The sequence below is a fragment of the Urocitellus parryii genome, chromosome 4, assembly GCF_045843805.1.
Source record: "Urocitellus parryii isolate mUroPar1 chromosome 4, mUroPar1.hap1, whole genome shotgun sequence".
NCBI classification, from domain to species: Eukaryota; Metazoa; Chordata; class Mammalia; order Rodentia; family Sciuridae; genus Urocitellus; species Urocitellus parryii.
The window spans coordinates 62,798,420-62,822,794 of record NC_135534.1 but is presented as its reverse complement, the minus strand read 5'-3'; the positions used below and the strand labels follow the sequence as shown (position 1 = coordinate 62,822,794).

The window sequence follows — 24,375 nt, the reverse complement described above, 5'->3', positions numbered from 1 at the left end:
GAAAAGCAAAGAAGCTTTGAATGGTAAATATATTCTATTGGGCAATATAAAGACCATCAACTGGAAATCTATGTGCATAAATGTGTAGCAATCAGTAAAACTTAATAATCAATTCCTTTGCCAGTAAATTTGCCCTTTGGGCTAATTTGTGGTATCACTTCAGAACCAAATTAGTCTCCCTTAAAACATAGCCTATCTCTATTTAGACTCTCCATTACAAATACAGGTTAAATCAAACAAGGCCACCATACAGATTGTTGATGTAAGAAGGCCCAAAAATACAAAGGGAAATCCAATACCAGGAATGCTATAAACATTTCATTTTATTTTTTTAAGAAAGTAGATTCAGAAAAGAGGAAAATAATCTAGATCATTTATTTATATATATATATTTTTTTTTTTAATAAAAACCTTTACATAATCTTCATGCATAAAGACCCAGGAGTGGCCATATTGTCTGGGACGGCCCTGACCATCAACTGCCTCAGGCCAATCCCTGGGGATCCCCATAGCTGGCAGCAATGTAGAGAAGGCCCTCTGCCTGCCCCTAAAGCCCAGCTCCTTGTCTGCCTCAGTGAGTTTTACCTTCTGGAAGGGTGGGAAATGCTTTGGGGTTAGAATGGGAGGGGTAGGTAGGGCTACCTAACCTGCCATTTTATCCAAACTCTTCAGATAAATCCAGACAGGTGTTCTAGAAGGACGACTAGTAATCAGGGACTAAACCAAGTTTCTGGGAGCTTCCCAGAGACATATGTGACCAAGGATAGCCTACACAGTAGTAGGGAAGGTATTGTGTTCATGGAACATTCACATACCTTGAACATCAGTCCCTCCATTGCAGGCACACCCTTGTACCCTAAATGTGTCAGAAAGACCCTGTTCTGTTTTCAAAATCAGTCCAACCCTCTTTTGACTCCAAAACTCAAGTGTTAATTAGCCAATCTACTTCAGAGACAAATGCCCCTTCCTTCTGGAGATAGTTACCTGATAAGGAAGGACAATTCTAAATCAGTGCAATTGTCCCATCATCTCTGTTTCCTTTCAAAGAGTCCTAGTATAAATAGACTGGAGTAGGGTAGCAAGTTGGCATGGAGGGTCACAAGATCCAGAATGCTAAGAGGGTAAAAGAATTCTCTGGTTCTTTGGGGGATTCTGCCAAAGGAGCTTTATTGACCATTTTTGAAAAGGGGGAAAAATGTTGAATGGTCTTGAGGATGGTAAAAGGAGACTTGCCTCCTTTTTTTTTTTTTTTTTGGTTCCAGAAGCCCTTACACTATATTCAGTATTAAGAAAAGCCCTGAACAACTGTGGGATGCTGCTTGAGGCAGCAGGGAGGGGTGGTTTCCATAGCCAACCCAGAGAATGGCAAACAGTGGCAATAAAAACAATGCTGAGGACTGCTGTGGTGAGTGTGCATCAGCATGTGAGTGTGGTGACAAAAGCCTGGGGATCACTGACTTCCAACAGTCAGTTCTCGCAGATAGGACTGTGTGAGGCTGCGCAGTTCTTCCAAGGCGTAGTCCTCAGGCATGGGGAGCCGACCAATGTGGGGAGCCAACAGGCGCAAAGGGACTCGATGAGGGTCTGGCGTTGAATCAGAGGTTGCATCAGGGGCATGCTGCAGGCTCAGTACCACCCGCAGCAAGTTGGCTACACGTTTGGCCATGTCTAGAGAAAAAAAAAAGAGTGAGCGATGAAAATGGGGATGGGGTAAAGTGGACACTGGGGTTGGTGGGAGGGGTGTAATAGTCATAGATAGGAGGCAAATCACCAGGAAGGGGAGAGAGACTACAAGCTTACCTGACTGAGCCAGGCGGTCCTTGGCATTATAACACTGAATCTGCTCTATCCGGCTGCACAGTGATGTCACTTTGGTGTGTAACTGTTCTAGTTCATAACCTGAGCAATCCACCTGCACAGAAGCAGAGAAATCAATTAGGCCCGAAGTTTCTGTTATTCTAATCCTACTCACAGACTCCATACAAAGCCCCGAAACAACAGTAAGGTGAGGGAGAAGAAAATCCAAGAAGCTGACTGGCAGTGCCATGCTATCACCACTGAGCCTAGTTGCTAAAGACAAGGTACTTAGCAGTAATATACAAGAAGGTAACAGTGTATAGAGCCTTGGATTGGGTAGGTCTTGAGACTCATGAACCATGTAACTAGCAAGCTTTAACAAGGCACCAAAAAATCTAGATAAATCTGGGTTCAAAGAGAGATGATTTCTTAAGAGCACATAGTAGTAAGAGATGGTGCCCAAACTAGTATTTAATTTAGGTCTTCTATCTCCACGTTCATAGACATTTCTGAAATATTGCAGGGCCCTTTTCTCACTCTCTACACTGTCCATGTGTGTTGTGATCCACTCCTACAACTCCAATTATACTCAATCTGTTGATGATTCTTAAATTTCTGTCTCTTGCCTAATATGCTAATTTTTCACCTTCCTTCCCATGCTACCATTCTACAACTATAATAGTTTTTCCAAAAAGCAAATATACATATATTTTTTATCCATCACTTACACTCTAACTACCTTCCAGCAGCATCTTACTGTAAAGCCTCAAAAATGACTGTTGGGTAGGTCCTCTCTCACTCTTACAGTGAACCACTGTAAATCTCCCCTCACCTTTTCCTTTCTCCAAAGATCTCACAACCCTTCCAAGGGGTAATCTTTCAATGAATCCATTTTTAGGGGGCTTGCACAGTCTACCATTTAATGTCTTTACCACTACTATCCTTTTCATTTGCCTTTAAATTGACTTTTTTTTAAAGTTGTCAATGGATCTTTTATTATATATGTGTGTGTGGTGCCAAGGATCGAACCCAGGGCCTCACACATACCAGGCAAGTGCTCTACCACTGAGCCACAACTCCAGCCCCTAAATTGACTTTAAAAAAAATTATTAATTGTTGATGAAATTTTTGATTATTTTTATTTATTTGTATGTAGTGATGAGAATGGAACCCAGTGCCTCACATATGCTAGGCAAGCATTCTACCACTGAGCCATAATCCCAGCCCCTCCCCTAAATTAACTCCCCTAAATTTAACAGTGATGAAAAGATAGGATCTTTGTTCTTATGAAACTTAAGAAGTAAGAAAATGTCAAAGTAATGTCTTAAAGGATCACAAACCATATAGATAATTCAAATAGGCTGATGTGGCAGGGAGAAACTAATAGCTATTTCAGACTGGGAAGTCAGAGGAGGCTTCTTTGAGGAGTTCATATCTAAGTTCATACCCGTGTAACAAGGGTTGAGCTTTCAAGGAAAAGAGAACAGTAAAGCTCTGTAAGATGGGAACACAAAGGAAGTTTACATGGTGAAAGGGGAGGTAAGGAGGAAAGTTGAACAAGATAAAACTGGAGAGTTTTAACTAAAAATTAATGTTTCATTAAATTTTGAATGCAGATATTAGCAACACCATAACTTAAAACTGGGTTAGGTACTCCCAGTCTTTTTTTTGGTGGTACTGAGGACTGAACTCACTATCTCCAGCCACCCCCTCCTCTGCCCCCCCTTTTAATAGCTTTACATATTTATTTTTATGTGGTGCTGAGGCTTGAACCCAGTGCCTAACACATGTGAGGCAAGCGCTCTACCACTGAGCTACAGCCCTAGTCCTCCCTGCCTTTTTTTTTTTTTTTTTTTTTTTGAGACAGGGTCTTGCCAGGTTGCTGAGGCTGGCCCAAACTTGCAATTCTCTTGCCTCAGACTCCTGAATGTCTGGGATTACATGTATGTGCCACAATGCCTAGCTAGATACTCTTTTTATTTGTTGCTATAATGACAGCACTCTTTGCTTAATCCGTACAATTAAGCTATAGTAATTGTTGGGTTACTTGTAACTATCTCCCCTATCAAAGTATTACTTTGGTAAGGGCAAAACACAAGCTATTTACCTTTATATCCCCAAAATTCATGAAAGTGCATGACACATATTGGATTCTCAATAACTAGGATGTGTAAGCCAATGTTTAATATAATGTTCAATGAGAAAAAGGGGTTTGTTCAGTGATTATTTAGGGAAGATGCTCTTAATCCATACTAAAAATGCATCAAACATTAAGAATTACGTCAGGGCTGGGGTTGTGGCTCAGAGATAAAGGGCTCGCCTGGCACGCGTGAGGGACTGGATTAGATCCTTAGCACCACATAAAAATAAAGGTATTGTGTCCACATACACTTAAAAAAAAAAAAAAAAAAAAAGAACCATGTCTATTATGTGCCATGCACTTTTTTCTTTTTTTGGGTGGGGGCAGGGTACTACAGATTGAACCCAGAGGTACTAAACCTCTAACCCACATTCCCCAGACCTTTTTGAGACAGAATCTCACTAGGTTGCTTAAGGCCTTGCTAAGTTGCTGAGGCTGGTTTTGAACTTGAGATCCTCTTGTCTCAGCCTCCTAAGATGCTAAGATTACAGGTATATGCCACTCTCTGCCAATGAGTTTTTAGGTGTATACTAGGTCTGGGGTATAGCTTAGTGGTAGAGTACTCACTTGGCATGCACAAAGCCTTGGGTTTCATCCCTAAGACACTTTAAAAAAAGAAACACCCCCGCCCCCCAATTTCCATCAAGTGCATAATAAGGTCTTTTGAAATCTCTGAACCTTTAAAGGGAGGGGGAAAGGAAAACCAGGTGGAGGATCAAAGAACTCAGGTACCTGCTGAATATGGTGGAGCATTTCAATGACTCGAATATAGTCCAGATAAACGAGTCCAGACATTTCCCAGTCCTGAATTAGAGTGCTGCGCTCTGGAGGTGCTAGGTCTTCCAAGAACCCCTTCAGGTAATCATAGTTCTCATTAATGATGGCATCTGAAGAAATAAAACATCGAGAAAAATGTCTGTAAAAGTAAACACATGGTTCCTAAAGGTGCAGAGATCCTGGAAGAAATGACAGGAAGGAAGGAGAAATAATGTTGGGTCAGATTTGAGAATTTTAAGTAGACATTGTGAAACTCTCCAAAGGGAAATGTAGAGAATTTTTGGCTTCAGATCCCTAAACAGAATGTCTGGTGCTGTTGGATAAAATTCCCATAAAGAGATTAAAATAATTAGTTGGCAAATGCTAACTTGATAATACTGCTTTCTTCCCCTGCCCCTCTAGCCCTTCATCCTGGCTAAGTCACTTCCACAGAAAGCTTTTGCAAAGTGTGATTTGCTAACTGTATGCCATGTCCTATACTGGGCATCATCTCTGGCCTGGCCCATTATGGAGATTCAGAGGGGCAGAAGAATTTGGGGTAATTCCAGGAGATGTGGGCCCCAGCACTTACCAGAAGCTAAGTGCTGGATGACAAGTTTGTGGCAGCGGTTCCAGTGACCAGCTTTAAACAAGTAGAGGGCCTCCAAGTGCTTATCACATTCCATGTGTGCTCGCACTGCTTTGGCCTCATGAATCCATTCAGCAGGCACGCAAAGCTTCTGTGTAAGGAAAGTCTCCTTAGCCCAAGATTCAGGGGTCTCCATTAGCTGGCAGTGCCGGGTAAGTAGCTCTCGAACAGCTTTCTCACGCATGCTATAGGAAGAGAAGCTGAATTGTTACTAATCTCAATCATGGAGAAGGCTGCCCCAGAGATTAGAGGGGCTCCCTGGGACAGTCTCTCATACTGATCCTTAGTGGATCATTTTAAACTTCACTAAAAATATTAAGCTATCAAACCAACATTTATTTATTTATTTATTTAAATACAGAAAGCTATGCCATAGGAAATAGTACTTCAACTTTTTTTTTTTTTTTTGAGAGAGAGAGAGAGAGAGAGAGAGAGAGAATTTTTTAATATTTATTTTTTAGTTTTTGGAGGACACAACATCTTTCTTTGTATGTGGTGCTGAGGATCGAACCCAGGGCACACGAATGCCAGGCGAGCGCACTACCACTTGAGCCACATCCCCAGCCCAACATTTTTTTTTTTTTTTTAATATTTATTTTTTAGTTCTCAGCGGACACAACATCTCTGTTGGTATGTGGTGCTGAGGATCGAACCCGGGTCGCACGCATACCAGGCGAGCATGCTACCGCTTGAGCCACATCCCCAGCCCCTTAATTTTTTTTTTTTTTTAAAGAGAGAGTGAGAGAGGAGAGAGAGAGAGAGAGAATTTTTAATATTTATTTCTTAGTTCTCGGCGGACACAACATCTTTGTTGGTATGTGGTGCTGAGGATCGAACCTGGGCCGCACGCATGCCAGGCGAGCGCGCTACCGCTTGAGCCACATCCCCAGCCCCCTTAATTTTTTTAATATTTATTTTTTTTAGTTTTTCGGCGGACACAACATCTTTGTTTATATGTGGTGCTGAGGATCGAACCCGGGCCGCGCGCATGCCAGGCGAGCGCACTACCGCTTGAGCCACATCCCCAGACCCCCCAACATTTATTTTTTAATTGAAAAAGAATACAGAGTATTTAAGCACATATGTTCATAATCATAAAATTAGAAACCTAATATTCTAGGGGAAGATGGTCCACTCCCAAAAAAGGCTTTCTCTTCGTAGGATCTTGTTCTCTCATTTTCCTGTCTAGTGACACTGTCTAAATTAAATGCTAGTTTGGCTACCACTTAAGAAAAGGACTTGAATAGGAAAATTCTGTTCCACAGAGCAGTCCTCTTTTCCAGCTTTTGCTCTTCTCTGTTCCCACAAGGTCAGTACAAGTGAACAGAGAAGTTTCTGAAGGTAATGTCTCTTCCAGGGCTTGCTTTTCCTTTATTTTCTCAAGCTATCAGCTTTCCTAATTCATTCTCTCTACCTCTAGGATAAGGCCATTAAGGAGAATTCTTTGCTGTCAGGGTTACAGGGTTAAAGGATCAGTCATTATGTATCAGATCAAAACTATTCTCCTGGCCAGGTATGGTAGCACATACCTATAATCCAGGTGGTGCAGGAGGTTAAGGCAGGAGGACTGAGAGTTCAAAGTTAGCCTCAGCAACTTAATGAGGCCCTAAGCAACTCAGTGAGACCCTGTCTCTAAATAAAATGCAAAGAAGGACTGGGGATGTGGCTTAGTGGTTGTGTGCCCCTGAGTTCAATCCCTGGTACCAAAAAACAAAACAAAACCAAACACCAAACAAACTGTTCTCTTTGACTCTTTTCTGAACTCCTAGGTTTTTAAGAACTCCCAGTCAAATTACAGCCACCTCCTTTTTTTGGCAAACAGGATCTATTTCCCCGCAGCCAACTCTGAAACATCATTCTTTTATTTATTTATTTATTTATTTATTTATTTATTTATTTATTTTTTAAGTTGTTGATGGACATTTATTTTATTCCTTATATGTGGTGCCGAGAATCGAACCCAGTGCCTCACACATGCTAGGCAAGTGCTCTATCACTGAGCTATAACTCCAGCCCCTGAAACATCATTCTAATAGCCAGCCTTTTAGTACAAAACCCCCTATTAGTATTTTTAAATAAACTCATGGCATACTCTGTGTTCATTCCACTTCCTGTTAAGGATGAAGCAGAAAGAGAAATTGATGAAACTAGGCTGTGGCAAGATGCTTTATACTTTTACTCATATTAATCCCATAATCACCTCTGAATAGGGAGGGACATCATGATTTTACAGATAAGAAGACTGGAGAGTATCTTTACCCAAAGGCTAAAGTGAATAAGCTTCATCCTAAATCAAAGTGATATATGATAGACCCAGCATTTTTTTTAAGAGAGAATTTTTTAATATTTATTTTTCAGTTTTTGGTGGACACAACATATTTTTATTTTATTTTTATGTGGTGCTGAGGATCGAACCCAGTGCCCTGCGCACGCCAGGTGAGCGCGTTACGGCTTGAGCCACATCCCCAGCCCGGATAATTTTTTTTTTTAATAGAGGAGAGGGAGAGAGAGAGAGAGAGAGAGAGAGAGAGAGAGAGAGAGAGAGAGAGAGAATTTTTAATATTTATTTTTCAGTTTTCGGCGGACACAACATCTGTTTGTATGTGGTGCTGAGGATCGAACCCAGGCCGCACGCATGCTAGGCGAGCGTGCTACCGCTTGAGCCACATCCCCAGCCCTAGACCCAGCATTTTGACATATGACTATAAAACCTAACCCACCACAAAACATGCCAGCAGAGATAGGAAACTCACTTTCCCATTACTAGCTATATGACCCTAAGTATAAAATGAGTTAATATGTGAAAAGTACTTAGAGCAGTTACAACAAAGTACTATATACATGTTTGTTTTTGTTATTTATTTTTTTTAAATATTGCGAAGTTTGGCCATAAACGTGATTCTCCTGCCTCAGCCTCCCAAGTTTCTGGGATTACAGGTGTGTGCCACCACATCCAGCTTCCCCTTCATTATTTCTTATTCCAATTTTACATTTTCTTTGAATTTTATCTCCAGATGTTCTCTGATCAATGCAGCTCACAGAGATCTCTTCATCCTTCTGAAACAACTGAAATGCCTTGTGATAAATATTATTTGGCATGTAAACAAAGGAAATCTTTTTTTAACTGATTTACATGAATCCAGGAACATTCTGGGCTGAGGGTTTAATTGTATTGCGATTATTACATGGCTATTTCCAATACACATTCTAAACAATTACTTGCTGAATAGAACCTTAAGAGACTGTGACTCCTTTGGGGTTGCTCTGGAATGCCACAGGTACCTGGCAGGTTCAATGACTCCTTACTCACCTCGAGTTGTCAATGTGTAAGAGGACGAAGATGGCCCACTCCCAGAGTCCTTCACTTTCAAGTTGGCCAGCATAACTGGCCTGCAGCACACCCTTAGACTGCTCTGAGAGATGGGTATAGTTAAGAGCTCGCAGCACCTCCCACAGATGCCAGCTTAGGCGGTAGTCCAAAGGATCTGCGGTGATGCTTCGAGGCTCCAACAGCTGGTTGAGATCGTAATGTCTGCAGAGGAGAAATTGTTCAGAGTTACTATATCTAGCTTCTAGCTCACCTGTAATGAACAAGTCAACTGTTCTGGGCTTCTCTCAGAAGACAAAGGAATCAAAAGGGCAAAAGCATTAAAGGCCTCTAGAGACTATGTTTTTCAGCCAGTCTATGTGATCTAATGGGTTTGTTGGTACTGGTGTGGCCTGTACAGTTTTACCATCTTAATACAATTATAATTGTCTGAATATAGACAATTGTCTTCACAATTCTCACTTTTCCCATCATTCATTAGAGAGGCTATTACTTTTCTTAAAGCTACCTTAGTGTCTTTCACATTGTTCTATTATCTGAAGATAGTTGCTTCTCCTGTTTGTCTGAATAGCTAACAATCTTATTGAAGATTATTTTGTTCTATGGCTTTTAATTTTTATCTGCTTGTCTTCAACAGGTATTATTATTATTATTATTACCAATGGATATTTAACTTTGTTTATTCATATGTGGTGTTGAGGAACGAACTCGGCCTCACACATGCTAGGCAAGTGCTCTACCATTGAGCCACAACCCCAGTCCCAATGGGTATTATTTTTTATACAGAAATACAAGTACCCTGAATTTTCAGTGTTTCTGCAGAGTTTCTTGCTTTTTCACCCTCTACTAAGATCCAGGATTTTCAACAGTCCCGGGCCAGTTTATATGATAAATTCATAACCTTCAATTCAAATAAGTGAGAATAGCATAAACTAAGATTCCTTACTTCCAAATTTTAAAGATCTAGGGCTTAGGTTATCAACCAATAACTTTATCTTTTCACCTAAGAGCTCAGTCATTTTATAACTTACTTTCTTTTTATTTTGAGACAGGATCTAAGTTGATTGGGGCTTCATGAAGTTGCTAAGGCTGGCTTTGAAATTTTGATCATCCTGCCTTAGCCTCCTGAGTTGCTGGGATTACACAACTTTCTAATATTTCCTTTGGAAGTTAGTGAAGTTTTTCTATATCAGTGCTTTTGAAATAGAACATTACGTGATTAATCTGCCTTAACCAATTTCCACTTAAATCATGGTTTGATTGAATGAATAATTAAAGTGAAGTTCTAGATCATTTAAAAGGACAGGGTGGGGCTGGGTTATGGTTCAGTGGCACACACCTGATATGATAGTTTAATTTACATTTCTATCAACTACTGACACTGAACATCTTTCCTGACCTCTGGGCCATTTTTTGGTTTTGTTTTGTTTTGGTACTGGGGGCTGACTCAGGGGTGCTCTACCACTGAGCCACACTCCCAGCCCTGTTTATTTTTAAGACAAAAGTTACCCTAACTTGCTTAAGTTGGCTTTGAATTTGTGATTCTCCCTTCTGTTTCCTGAGCTGCTGGGATTACAGGTATGCCCACCACACCCAGCTCTGGGTCATCTTTTTTTCTAAACTTTATTTATTTATTCATTTATTTTTTTTGTGTGTGTGGTGCTGAGGCTTGAATACAGTACCTCACACATGCTAGGCATGCACTTTACTACTGAACCACAATCCCAACACATTTGTGTCATATATGATGAAGCATATGTTTTAAGTATTTGCCCAATTGTTCAATAGGGTTGTTTACTTTTTATTATTGAGTTTTAAGATTTCTTCATTCTGAATATAAGACCTTTATTAGATATAGGAAGCATAAATATTTTCTCCTAGCCAGTGATTTGTCTTTTCATTCTCTCTTTTGGGTACTGGGGATTGAACTCAGGGGCACTTTACTATTAAGCTACACTCCTAGTCCTTTTATTGTTTTGAGATAGCTATACACAGGCAATCATATTGCCTCAGCTTCCTGAGTTGCTGGGATTGCAGGTATGTACCACTGTGCTTGGATTTTCATTCTCTTAAGTTTTTCAACAAGAAGCAGCTTCATTTTGTTTAAGTCTTACCATTTTTTTTTCCTTTCATGAATTGTGCATTTTGTGTCTAAAAAAATCTTCATCTGAATTACAGCTGGAAAGATTTACTGCCTTCTTTTAGAAGAGTTACTGAGTTTGACAATTTATGATCCCTTTGACCAGGTTAATAGGGATACTAAAACTAAAAACTAATTGTTTGAAAAGGTCAACAAAATTACTAAACTCTAAGCAGACTAAACAAGGGTACGAAGGCCTTCCAATATGAGGACAAAAAATTTATGAAAAATGTAACATTCATTAGTAATTAGAGAAATGCAATTCAAAATTACGCTGAGATTTTATCTCATTCCAGTCAGAATGGTAGTTATCAAGAATGCAAACAAGGCTGGGGATGTGGCTCAAGCGGCAGGGCGCTCGCCTGGCATGCGTGCGGCCCGGGTTTGATCCTCAGCACTACATACAAACAAAGAAAGATGTTGTGTCCACCGAAACCTAAAAAATAAATATTAAAAAATTCTCTCTAAAAAAAAGACTGTCGGGGCTGGGGATGTGGCTCAAGCGGTAGCGCGCTCGCCTGGCATGCGTGCGGCCCGGGTTCGATCCTCAGCACCACATACCAACAAAGATGTTGTGTCCGCTGAGAACTAAAAAATAAATATTAAAAATTCTCTCTTTCTCTCTCTCACTCTCTCCCCTCTCTCTAAAAAATAAATAAATAAATAAATAAAAAGACTGAATCGGGTGAGCCAAGTGGGAATCTAGGTTATCACACAACACTCTTAAAAAAAAAAAAAGAATGCAAACAATAATTGAGACTGGACTGGTAGCTCAGTGGTAGAGCGCTTGCCTAGCACATGTAAGGCACTGCTCAGCACCACATAAAAATAAATAAGAATAGGGCTGGGGATATAGCTCAGTTGGTAGAGTGCTTGCATTTCATACATAAGGCCCTGGGTTCAATCCCCAGCACCACAATAAATAAATAAATAAACAAACAAACAAACAAATGAATAAACACACAGTAGAAAGAAAAGAATTCTTAAAAAAAAAAAAAAAAAAAAAAAAAAAAAAGGAAATAAAGGCATTGTGTCCAGATAAACAATAATAAATGCTAGAGAGGACATAGAGAAAAACGAATACTTTTATGCTGCTGCTAGGATTGTAAATTCATATAACTACTAAGGAAATCAGTATGGAGGTACCACATGACCCAGCTGTACCAGTTCTTAGTATTTATCCTAAATAATCAAGTCTTCATACTGTAGCAATATATGTATATATATATATATGCGCACAATTCACAACAGCCAAACTATAGAACCAGCTTCTATGCTCATTAATGGATAAATGGATAAAGAAAATGTTATACGTGCATAAGAGTTTCATTCAGTAGGAAAATAGATGAAACTTGAGACCATTATATTAAGTGAAATCAGTCACACTAAGAAGGTCAAGAGTAATATGTTTTCTTTTAAATGTAAAAGCTATAGAGGAAAATGAAAGGTGTGCATGGGGTTTCTTATGAAAATGAAGGGAGATTAGTAGAATAGAGAAAAGGGACCAGGGCGAGGGAGAAAGGAAGAGAAAGAGGAAATAATGGGAAATGATAATGGCCAACTTATATTGTGTGAATGTATGAATACATAACAAATGCCACTAGTATGCACAAATATAATGCATCAATTAAAAAAATGGGGAAAAAGTTATAAATATCAGAAAGCCATAAGATTTTTTAAAATCCTAAAAAGATATTTAAGCATAATAAAAATATCAGAAATAACTTTATGCCAATAAATTTGGTGACTTTGGTGAAACAAACTCCCTAAAAGAAACAAAGGATCAAAACTTCATTAGTCCTGTATCAATTAAATAAACTGTATAATGTAAAAAGTTTAATAAAGCAAACCACTTTGTTGCCAGTACTGGTCTTGACCTCCTGGGCTCTAGTGATTTTCCTGCCTCAGCTACCCAAGTAGTTGGGATACAGACATGTGTCACCATGCCTGGCTTGATACAACCATTTCTGGGTATAAATATCCATAGTAGCTTTATTGAAACTAGCCAAACCCAACAAAATCTAACTGCCCATTAACAAGTGCATATATAAATTATGCAAAACCCCCTACAAAAAGCCAAGAACATAAACAACTGCCTCTAGCCAAAAAAAATCTTCTTTTTCTTTTTGGCAGGGGTGGTGGTGGTGGTGGATATTTAATGTAGACTGAACCCAGGGGTGCTTTACCACTGAGCAATACTCCTAGCCCTTTTTATTTTTTGAGACTGGGTGTCATTAAGTTCCGGAGGCTAGCCTCAAACTTATGATCCTCCCGCTTTAGCCTTCCAAGTCAAAGTAATTACAGGCATGCACCACTGCACCTGGCTCAAAAGTGATTTCTGAGGGTTTGGGGTGTAGCTCAGTGGTAGAATGCCTGCTTCTCACATGTGAGGCACTGGGTTTGATCCTCAGCAAAACATAAAAATAAATAAATAAATAAATAAATAACATTGTGTCCATCTACAACTAAAAAATATTTTTAAAAATTAACTTTTGATACACATATTAATAAGGATAAATCTCAGAATTATGCTGAATGAAATAAGCATGGCACTAAAGAGAATATATATAGTTGTCTGGGTTTAATGATTAATTGTAAAATGGCACAAAGGTCTTTTTTGTGGGTAATGGAAATATATTGCTTGTGATGATAGTTACACTGTGATAATTATGATCAAACTGTTACTTTATTATATGTAAATTATGTCATTAAATCTAATCAATGATTATTAACTCTCATTCCAACATTCTTTCCTTCTAATTACTACAAGTAATATTTGATAATTCAGACTTACAGCATTTCAGAGGCATATGAAAGGGAAAGGATTCCTTAGGGGCTCATGGAGCCCTCTCTAATTCCTAGCCATGGTTTACCTGTCACTGTAAAGTTTCAGAAGGTGAAAGCAGACGTCTTGAAGTGGTCTCCGTGAGTCTTGCTCCTCCTCTACCACACAGCCAGAATCCTCCAAGTATGAAGGAAGTGGGGAGCAGGCATATCTGTCACCTTCAGAGGTATTCTGAAGAGAAAAATTTGATAGAATAATATACCAGCTGCTAGTCTATTTCAGTAGATGCTATCATGTCTTAATCATTTCACACCTGTATTAAGAATTATGTGACGCACGCCTATAATCCGGCGGCTTGGGGGGCAGAGGCAGGAGGACTGAGAGTTCAAAGCCAGCCTCAGCAATTTAGAGAGGTGCTAAGCAACTCAGTGAGACCCTAAATAAAATACAAAATAGGACTACAGATGTGGCTCAGTGGTCAAGTGCCCCTGAGAATCCTGGATATCCCCCTCCAAAAAAAAATTATGTGACAGGTGTGGTAGTATATGCCTGTTATCCCAGCAAATCTGGAGGCTGAAGCAGGAGGATTGCAAATTGGAGGCTAACTTCATCAATTTAGGAAGACTGTCCCAAAATTATAAAAGGGCTGGGGACATAATTCAATGGTAGAGTGGCTCTGGGTTTAATCCCTAGTACTACTCCTTCCACACACACAAAATGATACATCAAAATAATCAGTAAAAAATTTAAAACTGGGGGATGGGTTATGGCTCATCGATAGAGCGCTTGCCTTGCACATGTGACACCCTGGGTTCGATCCTCAGCACTACATAAGAATAACTGACTGGTAAAGATTTCAAGTAGCTCTCACTAAACCTAAGCTTGACACAATTTTTTTTTTTTTTTTTTAATATGGGATTGACCCAGGGCACTTTACCACTGCGCTGCATCCCCAGCACAATCCTTTTAAAAATTCTGAGACAGGTCTCACAAAGTTGGTGAAGTTAGCCTCAAACTGCAATCCTCCTGACTCAGCCTCTAAAATGCAGGGATTATAGGCATGCACCACTGCACCCAGCTCTACAATCAATTTTATATATATATATATTAGTTGTAGGATGGACACAATAACTTTATTTATGCATGTTTATGTGGTGCTGAGGACCAAACCCAGAACCTCACATGTGCTAGGCAAGTGCTCTATCACTGAGCTACAACCCCAGTGCCCATATTCAGTTTCTTTAGTGTTCTGTCTCCTGATAATAAACGTCACTCTAATAAATGATATAAAATATGGGAGGATTCAGAAATGATGAAATTAAATCCTACAACTACTTTGACCTCAACATATAAAATATGATATTTGGAGGCAAATTTTAGACCTTCTAATTAGGGCAAAACCAAACCTCATGCTGTATAATATCATGCAATTCCCAAATGGATAATACAGCATTAGGAATGAAGAAAACCTCTTATTTAGAGGCAGGAATACAACTGTGCAAACTTTTTACGGTACTTTCAAAAAGGCAGTTAGTAAAAAGTACTATATTACAGAAAGTGAGTTAACAGCTTTTTCTCAGCAGGACTTCTCAGTTAAAGACAGAACACCACCAGGATATTTACATGTACCTACTGGATAGATATACCTGAAATGCTTCTTCATACATGCTGAGTGCCCTGGAAATGGAGGCTGTTGGTGGAAGCAAATACCAAAGATGAACAGCAAGGGAGCGTTTCCAATCTAGCTGAGAACACACATTGATTTGCTTCTGCTCTGAGAGCTGCCACACCTGCAGGAAACAAACTCATCATCACAGCTGTATTTTATCTTGTTATTGCCTACATCTGCAAGTTATTCACTTATTCAAGTAATATTTTAAATTACTCATATGCCAGTGTTAATGACCCAGGTATACAATACAAAGTCTGTCAGTCGCAGGTGAGAAGGTGGATTTGAACAAATAATTATCAATGCTCTGAGATGAGAGCAGAGAGGAGGTCTTCTCATTGCCTATGGTACTAACTTATAAAATTTTAAGATGAGAATAAATTTTGACTAGCTATTACATTTCTGAAATTTTGACTTTAAGAAGGTAATCAAATAGGTAGGTAGTAATAGATAACTAGCTTAAAATAATTATGTTTCATCATCCATAAAACAAAAAAGAAAAGGCTATTATAAAGATTGATGCTGTAGGACATGAAAAAATGTCCACATAAAGTTAATTTGAAGAAAATAAGGGGGCTGAGGCTGTAGCTCAGTGGCAGAGTTCTTGCCTAGCATGTGTGAGGCCCTGGGTTTGATTCTTAGCACCACATAAACATAAACAAATAGAGGCGTTCTGTCCATCTACAACTACAAAAATTAAAAAGAAAAAAAAAAGTCAGAAAATAGGTTGCAAAATTGCCATGCATAACTGATATTACTTGTATATACACACATGTAATATTTACAATATTTATCATTCTGATATGTGATATGGTGAATTTTAACATTTTAATTTCTATATAGCTAGATTTTCTTTTTACAACAGGTATGTCTGCCTTTATAATTTGAAAACATTTACACTGGAAATTAAATACAAATTACCCAGTTATGTGTAACAGTGTGTAATTTACAATAATTTAGTTTATAAAAAAATTGATGTGAGATTATGGTAAAGGGGACAATACCGGTTTTCCAGCCAACAGGGCAAAGATGCGTAGTCTCTCATCCTGGATGAAGCAGTCAGCCTGGAGCTGATGCCAATCCACCAGTTGCATGGTGAGCAGCTCCCGAACCGACTGGCTACCCACCAACTGAGATAAAAGAAGGGCAAGACGGTGATCACCTGTAAGAGAAACAGAAGTTCTCTGGTGATTACTAAGGACTTGTGGACTTGGTGAAACACTTGGGGGCAATCATTCTTTTTATTTTTTCATACCTCAGAGGGGAGAACTTAACACCCACCCCTGACTACTTCCTGCAACAGTACTAAAATACTAACCCAAAATTTACCGCTGGGCTGGGGATATAGCTCTGTGGTAGAGTATTTGCTAGCTCTAGACCTGGGTATAAACCTTAATATCACAAAGCAAAGCAAAGCAAATCAAAAACAAAACAAAACACAAAACATTTCCTATTTGAGTAGAAAATCAAGTAGAAATACTTGAACATAACCTAAATTATATATAGGTTATGGAATAGGAATTCCAGTAAATTCAAATTTCTAGATAAAAATGTGATTTTTGACAAAAATTCTTTGTTTTAGTTCATATTACAAACTCCTAAGTCAAGAGTCTTTTTCCTTTTCTTTCTGCCTGGATCAATGCTTACAGGATTATATAAGGTACTGACTGAACTGCCAGAAGCTAAAGCTCTCATCTTAAAGGGTTTCCTTCATAAATTAGAGTGGCCTGCTTGAAAGAAATCATATATCAGGAAAACTTATGGAAATGTGCTGCTAGGCCAAGTTATCTCCCTATATGCATATAGGTGTAAGACCATGAATGGACTATGATTCATGCAGTAAGTACTGCTTATTTGACCATAAACTGCTAGTATTCTGGGTGACTAATACAAAAGAAAATGGACAGGGAGTACAGTACACTGGGGTTCAATCTCTAGTACAAAACAAAAACCCATTATAGCTTGATACATTAAGATGTCTTTGCAAACTAATCAGCTTTTGTCAATCCTTGACATTTTACACAGACTTTACCACTGAAAATATACTGAGCCAGGGTCTGGGGCTATAGCTCAGTGGTAGAGGGCCTGTAAAAAATCGCACATGTGAGGCACTGAATTTGATCCTCAGCACCACATAAAAATAAATAAAGAGGGGCTGGGATTGTGGCTTAGTGGCGGAACACTTGACTGGCATGTGTGGAACATTGGGTTCTATTCTCCATACCGTGTATCAATAAATAAAATAGAGGTCCACTGACAACTAAAAAAATATTAAAAATAAATATATAAAGATACCGTTTCCTTCTACATCTAAAAAATATTAAAAAGAAAGAAAAAAAATTTACTGAGCCAATGGCAGAATTCTAGGATACTTGCTCAAATAAATTTTTGTGTATGATATGAGGTAAGGACCAAAGTTAATCTTTTTTTTTTTTTTTTTTGCATATGAATATCCAACTACTCTAGCATTATTTATTGTACAGAGTATCTTCTCCACATTTAAATAGTTCTGGGTACTTTTGCTTAAAAAAAACAAAAGAGAGAGAGAGAGAGAGAGAGAGAGAGAGAGAGAGAGAGAAAAGAGAAAGAAAAGTTAATCCAGTATGGCTGCATGCCATGCCTATAATCCCAGTAACTTGGAAGGCTGAGACAAGAGAATCACAGGTTTGAGGCCAGCATAGTTGATTTACCAAGCTGCTGTCTTAAAACAACCACCATCACCAAACAAAACAAACAACAACAATAAAACAAGACTGGGAGTGTGGTTCAGTGGCAAAGCACCCTTGGTTTCAATGCCTAGTACCCACCTTAAAAAAGGAAAAGACTAGAAGTGAAAGGATTTTATATTTGGATTCTCATTTTTGTTCCATTGATTTATATGTGCACCCTCCTAATTATCTTGGTTATTGTAGCCCTAATATAAGCAAATATTTTGAAATAAACAAATATTGAGTACTCTCTAGTCACTCTCCTGAAAAAGGTTCTTTGCATTTACAAATAAGAATCCAGTTTTCAGCCAGGCACAGTGGAGTATGCCTGTAATCCCAGTAACTTGGGAGGCTGAGGCATGTGTTCAAGGCCAGCCTTAGCAACTTAGCAAAACCCTAAGCAACTTAGTGAGACCCTGTCTCAAAATAAAAAATAAAACAAAAAAACCCTGGGGATATGGTTCAGTGGTTAAGTGCTATTGGGTTCAATCCCCAGTACAAAAAAAAAAAAAAAAAAAAAAGAGTCTTGTTTTCTACCAAAATAACTGTTGGAGATTTTAATAAGAACTGCATAGGGGGCTGGGATTGTGGCTAAGTGGTACAGTGCTTGCCTGGCATGGGCTGGACCTGGGTTCAATCCTCAACATCACATAAAAATAAAAGGCATTGTGTTAAAAAAAAAAAAAACTGCATTGAATGTATAGATTAATTTTGGGAGAACAGACATCTTAAAGATACTGAGGTTTTGAAATCAATCAGTGTTTCTCAACTAGGTTGATGTGCCTCTTGGGAAATCTGTTATAATTTCAAAAAGGTAAAGAACAGGGAGGGTGTCAAATAACTAAAAATGTCGATGACAGCCCAATAAAGATAAGGATGCTAAGGTTCAGACATATTCTATGAACCTAGAATGTCTCTATTTGTTTAGATCTTTATTTTCTCAGTGAAGGTTTGTAGTTTTTAGTATATGCATACTGCAAGTTCTTTACCACCCTAGCCCTAGAATTTAAAAAAAAAATTTTTTTTTAGTTGTTGATAGACCTTTATTTTATTCATTTATTTATGGTACTGAGTATCAAACCCAGTTCCTCACACATGTCAGCCAAGTGCTCTACCACTGAGTCACAATCCCAGTCCCAATTTTTTTTAACTTCATTTTTTGGACAGATTATTGCTGATCAGTTGTATTTTGCATATTGATTTTGAATCTAAGACCTTGCTGAATTAGGTTTGGTTCTAGCACCTTTTTGTGGATTCCTTAGAACATACAGAATCATGCCATCTCCAAATAAAGACAGTTTTTACCCTTTCCTTTTTTCCCCCCTCTTGGTGCTGGGGATTGAACCAGGATGTAGCTCACCACTGAGCTACACCCCCCAACAATCCTTTTTTATTTTGAGACAGAGTCTAAGTTGCTTAAGACCTTGCTATCTTCCTGCCTCCCAAATCGCTGGGATTACAGGTGTGTGCAACCACACCAAGTCTACCTCTCTTCCTTTCTGTGTTTTCTCTTTCCTGAACTGGCTACAACATTCATGACAGTCTACACGAAAATAGCATGCCCGATTTTAGGGATAAATCACTTAAATCTTCCATCATAAAGTATATTAGCTGTAGATTTTCCATAGTTATACTAGAATATCAGGGTAATAATGGTATCAAAGGATGAGTTTAAAAGCACTCCTGCTTTTATTTTCTGAGATGGTCCTGGACCGGTGAGCAAGTGCTGTACACTGAGCTACACTCCCAGCTATAGATTCTTGATTTTCTCTTTAGTTTTTCTAGTTTATAGTTATGAAAGTGGAAGTAGTGAAGAAAAAGTTTTTAAAGAAACCTGGAAGTCAATACTAAGGACCTGACTTCTGACAATTTTAAGACCTTTCACACTACATATAGATGTGCTGGTGATTACAACATATCTTTGTGTGTTTGTGTGTCGGGGTTACCGGAGGTTGAAGCCAGTGGTGCTCTACCACTGAGCTATATCCCTAAGCCCTTTTAGTTTTGAGACAAGGTATTGCCAAATTGATAAGGCTGGCTGTGAAACTTTCAAGTCTTGCAAATGGAAGAAAAACCAAAAACCAAAAGAAAGAAAGAAAATCACCAAGTAAATAGCTCAACCCAGAGTTAAAATTCTACATGTTTTCTGTAGGTACCTCTGTACCTAGAAGTGTTCCAGGATAGCCTCCACACCAACAAATTAAATAAACAAGACTCAGATGTTAAGGCCACTGCTCATTCTGTCCTCTGCAGCCTCTTTCTGCTGTCATCCTTACTGGGGGCATTTTTTCTTTTAGGGGTGGTAGTGGTTGTGGTTTAGGATTGAATTGTTCCACCACTGGGACAGTGTCTCCCTAAGTTACTTAGGGCCTTGCTAAGTTGCTGAGGATGCCCTTGAACTTAAAGATCCTTTTGCCTCAGCTTTCTTAGTTGTTGGGATTACAGGAATGCATCAACATGCTCAGTCCTTTCTACTTTTTGAAAAAGATCTTGCTAAGTTGCCCAGGCTGGCCTTTAACTTGTGATCCTATTGCTTGGCTTCTTTTTAAAAAAATTTTTTAGTTATAGGTAGGCACAACATCTTCACTTTATTATTATTTTATTTTTATGTGGTGCTGAGGATTGAACCCACTGCCTTATGATGCTAGGCAAGCGCTCTATCACTGAGCCCCATCCCCAGCCCCTGCCTTGGCTTCTTTAGTGTCCGGCTAAAATACTTTTGATTAAGTAAATTTATGTTTAAGGTTCCAGAAAGATATAGTCCCTATTCTGGTGAAATCAGCAATCTTCCTGAGAAGACCAGATTTAAAAATTCACAGGTGAAAAGACAAATTCCCAATTAAGAGAGGGGACAGCCTTTGCTTGGCCTGCCGTTTTTGCCCCGCCCCACCCAGCCCAGCCCGCAGACAGGAAACCAAGAACAACCCAGAGTATGCCTTGTTCTTTGTGGTCATGGGTGCTTGTCTGCCATGATCTTCAGCGCCCTGGGTGCTGCCTATGGCACGGCCAAGAGTGGCACCCGTATCATAGCTATGTCAGTCATGAGATGAGGCCGGAGCTGATCATGAAGTCCATCATTCCAGTGGTCATGGCTGGGATCATCGCCATCTACGGCCTAGTGGTGGCAGTCCTCATCGACAACTCCCTGAAAGATGGTACTAGCCTCTACAGGAGTTTCCTCCAGCTTGGTACAGGCTTGAGTGTGGGCCTGAGTGGCCTGGCAGCTGGCTTTGCCATTGGCATTGTGGGGCACGCCGGTGTTTGGGGCACTGCCCAGCAGCCCTGGCTGTTTGTGGGCATAATCCTGATCCTTATCTTCACTGAGGTGCTTGGCCTCTACGGTCTCATCGTGGCCCTCATACTTTCCACAAAGTAGCCCCTCAAGCTCACCAGCCACAGAACACGATATAAAGACCACCCCCTCCTCATTCCAGAATGAACAGCCTGACACACACACACCCCGGCAGCCGCCCCCTCTGTAGTTGGTCTTGTAAATGTACAGTGTCCTAGTGCCCATCGTCTGCTGCCCCTCCTGGCCCCTTTCTCCCCATGTTGTGGACTTTGGGTCCATTCATCTCCCATCCAGGCCCCCAACCAGTGAGGATGCTAGCCTCTGGCCCCTGCCCACCGCCCTAGGGTGCTCTGTGTATAAGGATGAATTAGAGTTGTCATTTTTCTCTTCACTGGATGTTTATTTATAAAAGATATGACCTGTTCATGCGTCTATGGAGCAACCCTCGTCTCTCAACTATATAGTACCCTTTAGGTAGAGTGTTGCTTTGTGGGGTCCCCCCTGCTGAGACTCCTTGGATGGAACCGCCCCTTGTGCCTGATGCCCTGGGCGGTGGCAGAATGTCAGCCACCAGGCCCTGGTGCCCAGCTGTGTCCAATAAAGTTCTGGGAAAGAGATAAGGGACAGTGAGTAGGAAGTAGTCAAAGACATAGAGAAGGACCATATTACCTACCTGACTGCTGTGCCAAAGAGCAGGCTTCACTGATCCTACTGCCTGTGAGGTAGCTGAAGACAGCTTCTACTGGGTTGTCTTTTCTGGTTAGGGAGACTTCCTCTTCTATCTGAGGAGCAGCAGTGTGAGATAGCCAGCGAGAGAATGCTCTTCTTCGCTCCAGAATCTGAATGTATTCACTGGGTTCATCCAACTGGCTGTCAAGCTCCTTCAGGTGGCCCCATAGGGCTTCACATAGAGTCCATGTCAGGCTCCAGTGCTTCACAACTTGGCAAAGAACAAAAAAAAGCAATGCTATGACCCTAAGTCTTACAATAACTTCAGAGAGGAAATCACTCTATAATGATGTAAGAAATATATAAATTAACACCACAAACACTAACTCAAGTTGAATACCCTTAATCTGTTTCCGTATCATTCAGCTTTGTTTCAGAGATATGTGATACAACTACTTGCTCACTTGATGTATCAGAGGTACATAAGATAACAAATATAACTCTGGTCTTTAAACAGGTTCCCCTAGCCTAATTATGGCTAATTTCACCTCACATGACAGAGAAAAGACCCTTTAATTTCATTAAATTCTATCTACAAAATGCTTTAAGGAATGTAAATCCTCTGAAAATTTGTAAGGGACTATTCTATTCTGTTATAGGGACAATCTAAAAATTACTGGGTCTAAATGACATTGTTCAAAGTAACTTAAGAGTAAACCAATTCTAATGTAGACATTTATATACTAGGTTCACTTCAACTTACAGTTAAATACAGAGTTAAGTGACTTGCCCAAAGTTAGAAACAATATGTAGCGGTGCTAGCTAGGACTCAAAAACAGGTAACAAGTCCAATTTTATACTTTTTTTCTTTTTTCTTTTTTTTTGGTACTGGAGATTTAACCCAGGGGTACTTTACCAATGAGTTATAGCCCCACTTAGCCCCAGCCCATTGAAAAAAAAAAATTTATTTTATTTTTTTGGTTTGAGGATTGAACTCAGGGGCACTTGATCAATGAGCCACATCCCCAGCCCTATTTTGTATTTTATTTAGAGGCACGGTCTCATTGAGTTGCTTAGTGACTTGCTTTTGCTGAGGCTGGCTTTGAACTCACAATCCTCCTACCTCAGTCTCCTGAGCCTCTGGGATTAAAGGTATGCACCACCATGCCCAGCCAACTTCATTCTCTTAACCAGAATGCTATATTGCCTCTCAAGAAATAATGATAATTAAAAAGGTAGCCCTGTTTATCAAGCCACTTATAATTATGTCTTGGGAAGATAACTTACAAGTTTGAGAAGAATATATATGAGACAATGAACAAACACACAGGTCCGAACATAATAAACAAGTCCCCAAATATACAGTACAGCACATTCTAAAATAGTGTAGACTTTTCAATAAAGGCAATTTACTAAACATGTAGTTAAATATAATTTTTCAACTCTTTGGTAAATCCAAGTCATTTGACTGATTATAGATCTTTAAAGAAAGATTTATATTAAAAGGCCTAAGAATAATTGTAAATGCTGACAGTTTCTTACTTGAGACTGTATTTATACCAATTCAATTACAGAAAAGTATGAGCTTAGGCATACACTTACTAGATTGATGGGAGGAAATTTTCCTCCAAAAAACAAACTACTATACCCTTTCCCTTTTTCTTGGGATATCTAAGGTTAGTAGTTAGTTGTAGTGTATACTTACTTTGTGTTTCCAATAATTCTCCAGATGTATCCTTAACCCAATCTGCATAGTCATGAATGACAGCAACACCCGGATTGGGGACAATGAGAGGACACAGTTCATCTACATGGACAGTGCTATGTTTTAATTTAAGCTCCAGAGGTGTCTGGTATAATTGTAGATCTTCATCTAGCTTCCTCTGCCTCAAACTGAGTTTTTCTAAATGAACTTTGAATGGAGACTCAGTCAGTCTATAAGAAACAACAAATGAGGAATAAGATAGAAAATGAAGATAAGGCAGAAGCTAAGATTTTCTTACAAACAAATTCAAATCTTCTTAGGATTACAAACAGAATACAAAACATTTCACTGTGATTTTTAAAGGATTTTGTTATCTCTGTAAAATCATAAAAATCCAGTTAGAAAAAAAAATAAACCCCTTCCCAAGTTAAAAAAAAAAAAATTATTCCCTAACGTTGAGCTATACTGAACTCATGTGCGATACTGAATAAACAAATAATCTGACCCTGGTATTCAATATCCCAAGGCCAGGTTGGTTATAATAAGCATGGGAATTATGTAGTCTAGACTTGGAACTGATTATAGCATGTATTGGAATTCTATAAATCCAAAGGCAAAAAATGCAGAATACCCACTTTACAAACACTTAGGTATCGAAAGTCATGAAGCTAAGCTTGTAGATACTAAAGAACCGACTTTAAATTAAAATGAGAATATAGTCAACTTGGCCTGGACAC

General features: G+C 39.2%; 1 protein-coding gene and 1 pseudogene across 4 annotated transcripts in view; one reads left to right on the top strand and one right to left on the bottom strand.

Moving 5' to 3' along the window:
- Nucleotides 1-378: 378 nt before the first annotated feature.
- The window catches only part of Nup98 (nucleoporin 98 and 96 precursor), a 109,054-nt gene continuing 85,057 nt past the window's right edge, over nucleotides 379-24,375 (bottom strand). For all 4 annotated transcript variants that reach the window (XM_026400905.2, XM_026400906.2, XM_026400908.2 and 1 more), the window contains 10 exons: nucleotides 23,639-23,868; nucleotides 21,938-22,204; nucleotides 16,269-16,426; nucleotides 15,242-15,385; nucleotides 13,684-13,826; nucleotides 8,653-8,874; nucleotides 5,286-5,527; nucleotides 4,670-4,824; nucleotides 1,801-1,912; nucleotides 379-1,668 (listed from right to left, as the gene is read on the bottom strand). In XM_026400905.2, the coding sequence (XP_026256690.1) occupies nucleotides 1,451-1,668; nucleotides 1,801-1,912; nucleotides 4,670-4,824; nucleotides 5,286-5,527; nucleotides 8,653-8,874; nucleotides 13,684-13,826; nucleotides 15,242-15,385; nucleotides 16,269-16,426; nucleotides 21,938-22,204; nucleotides 23,639-23,868 (1,891 nt within the window). In that variant the 3' untranslated portion in view covers nucleotides 379-1,450. The remainder of the gene's footprint in view (nucleotides 1,669-1,800; nucleotides 1,913-4,669; nucleotides 4,825-5,285; nucleotides 5,528-8,652; nucleotides 8,875-13,683; nucleotides 13,827-15,241; nucleotides 15,386-16,268; nucleotides 16,427-21,937; nucleotides 22,205-23,638; nucleotides 23,869-24,375) is intronic.
- LOC113191237 (V-type proton ATPase 16 kDa proteolipid subunit c pseudogene) lies at nucleotides 19,674-21,348 on the top strand (annotated as a pseudogene).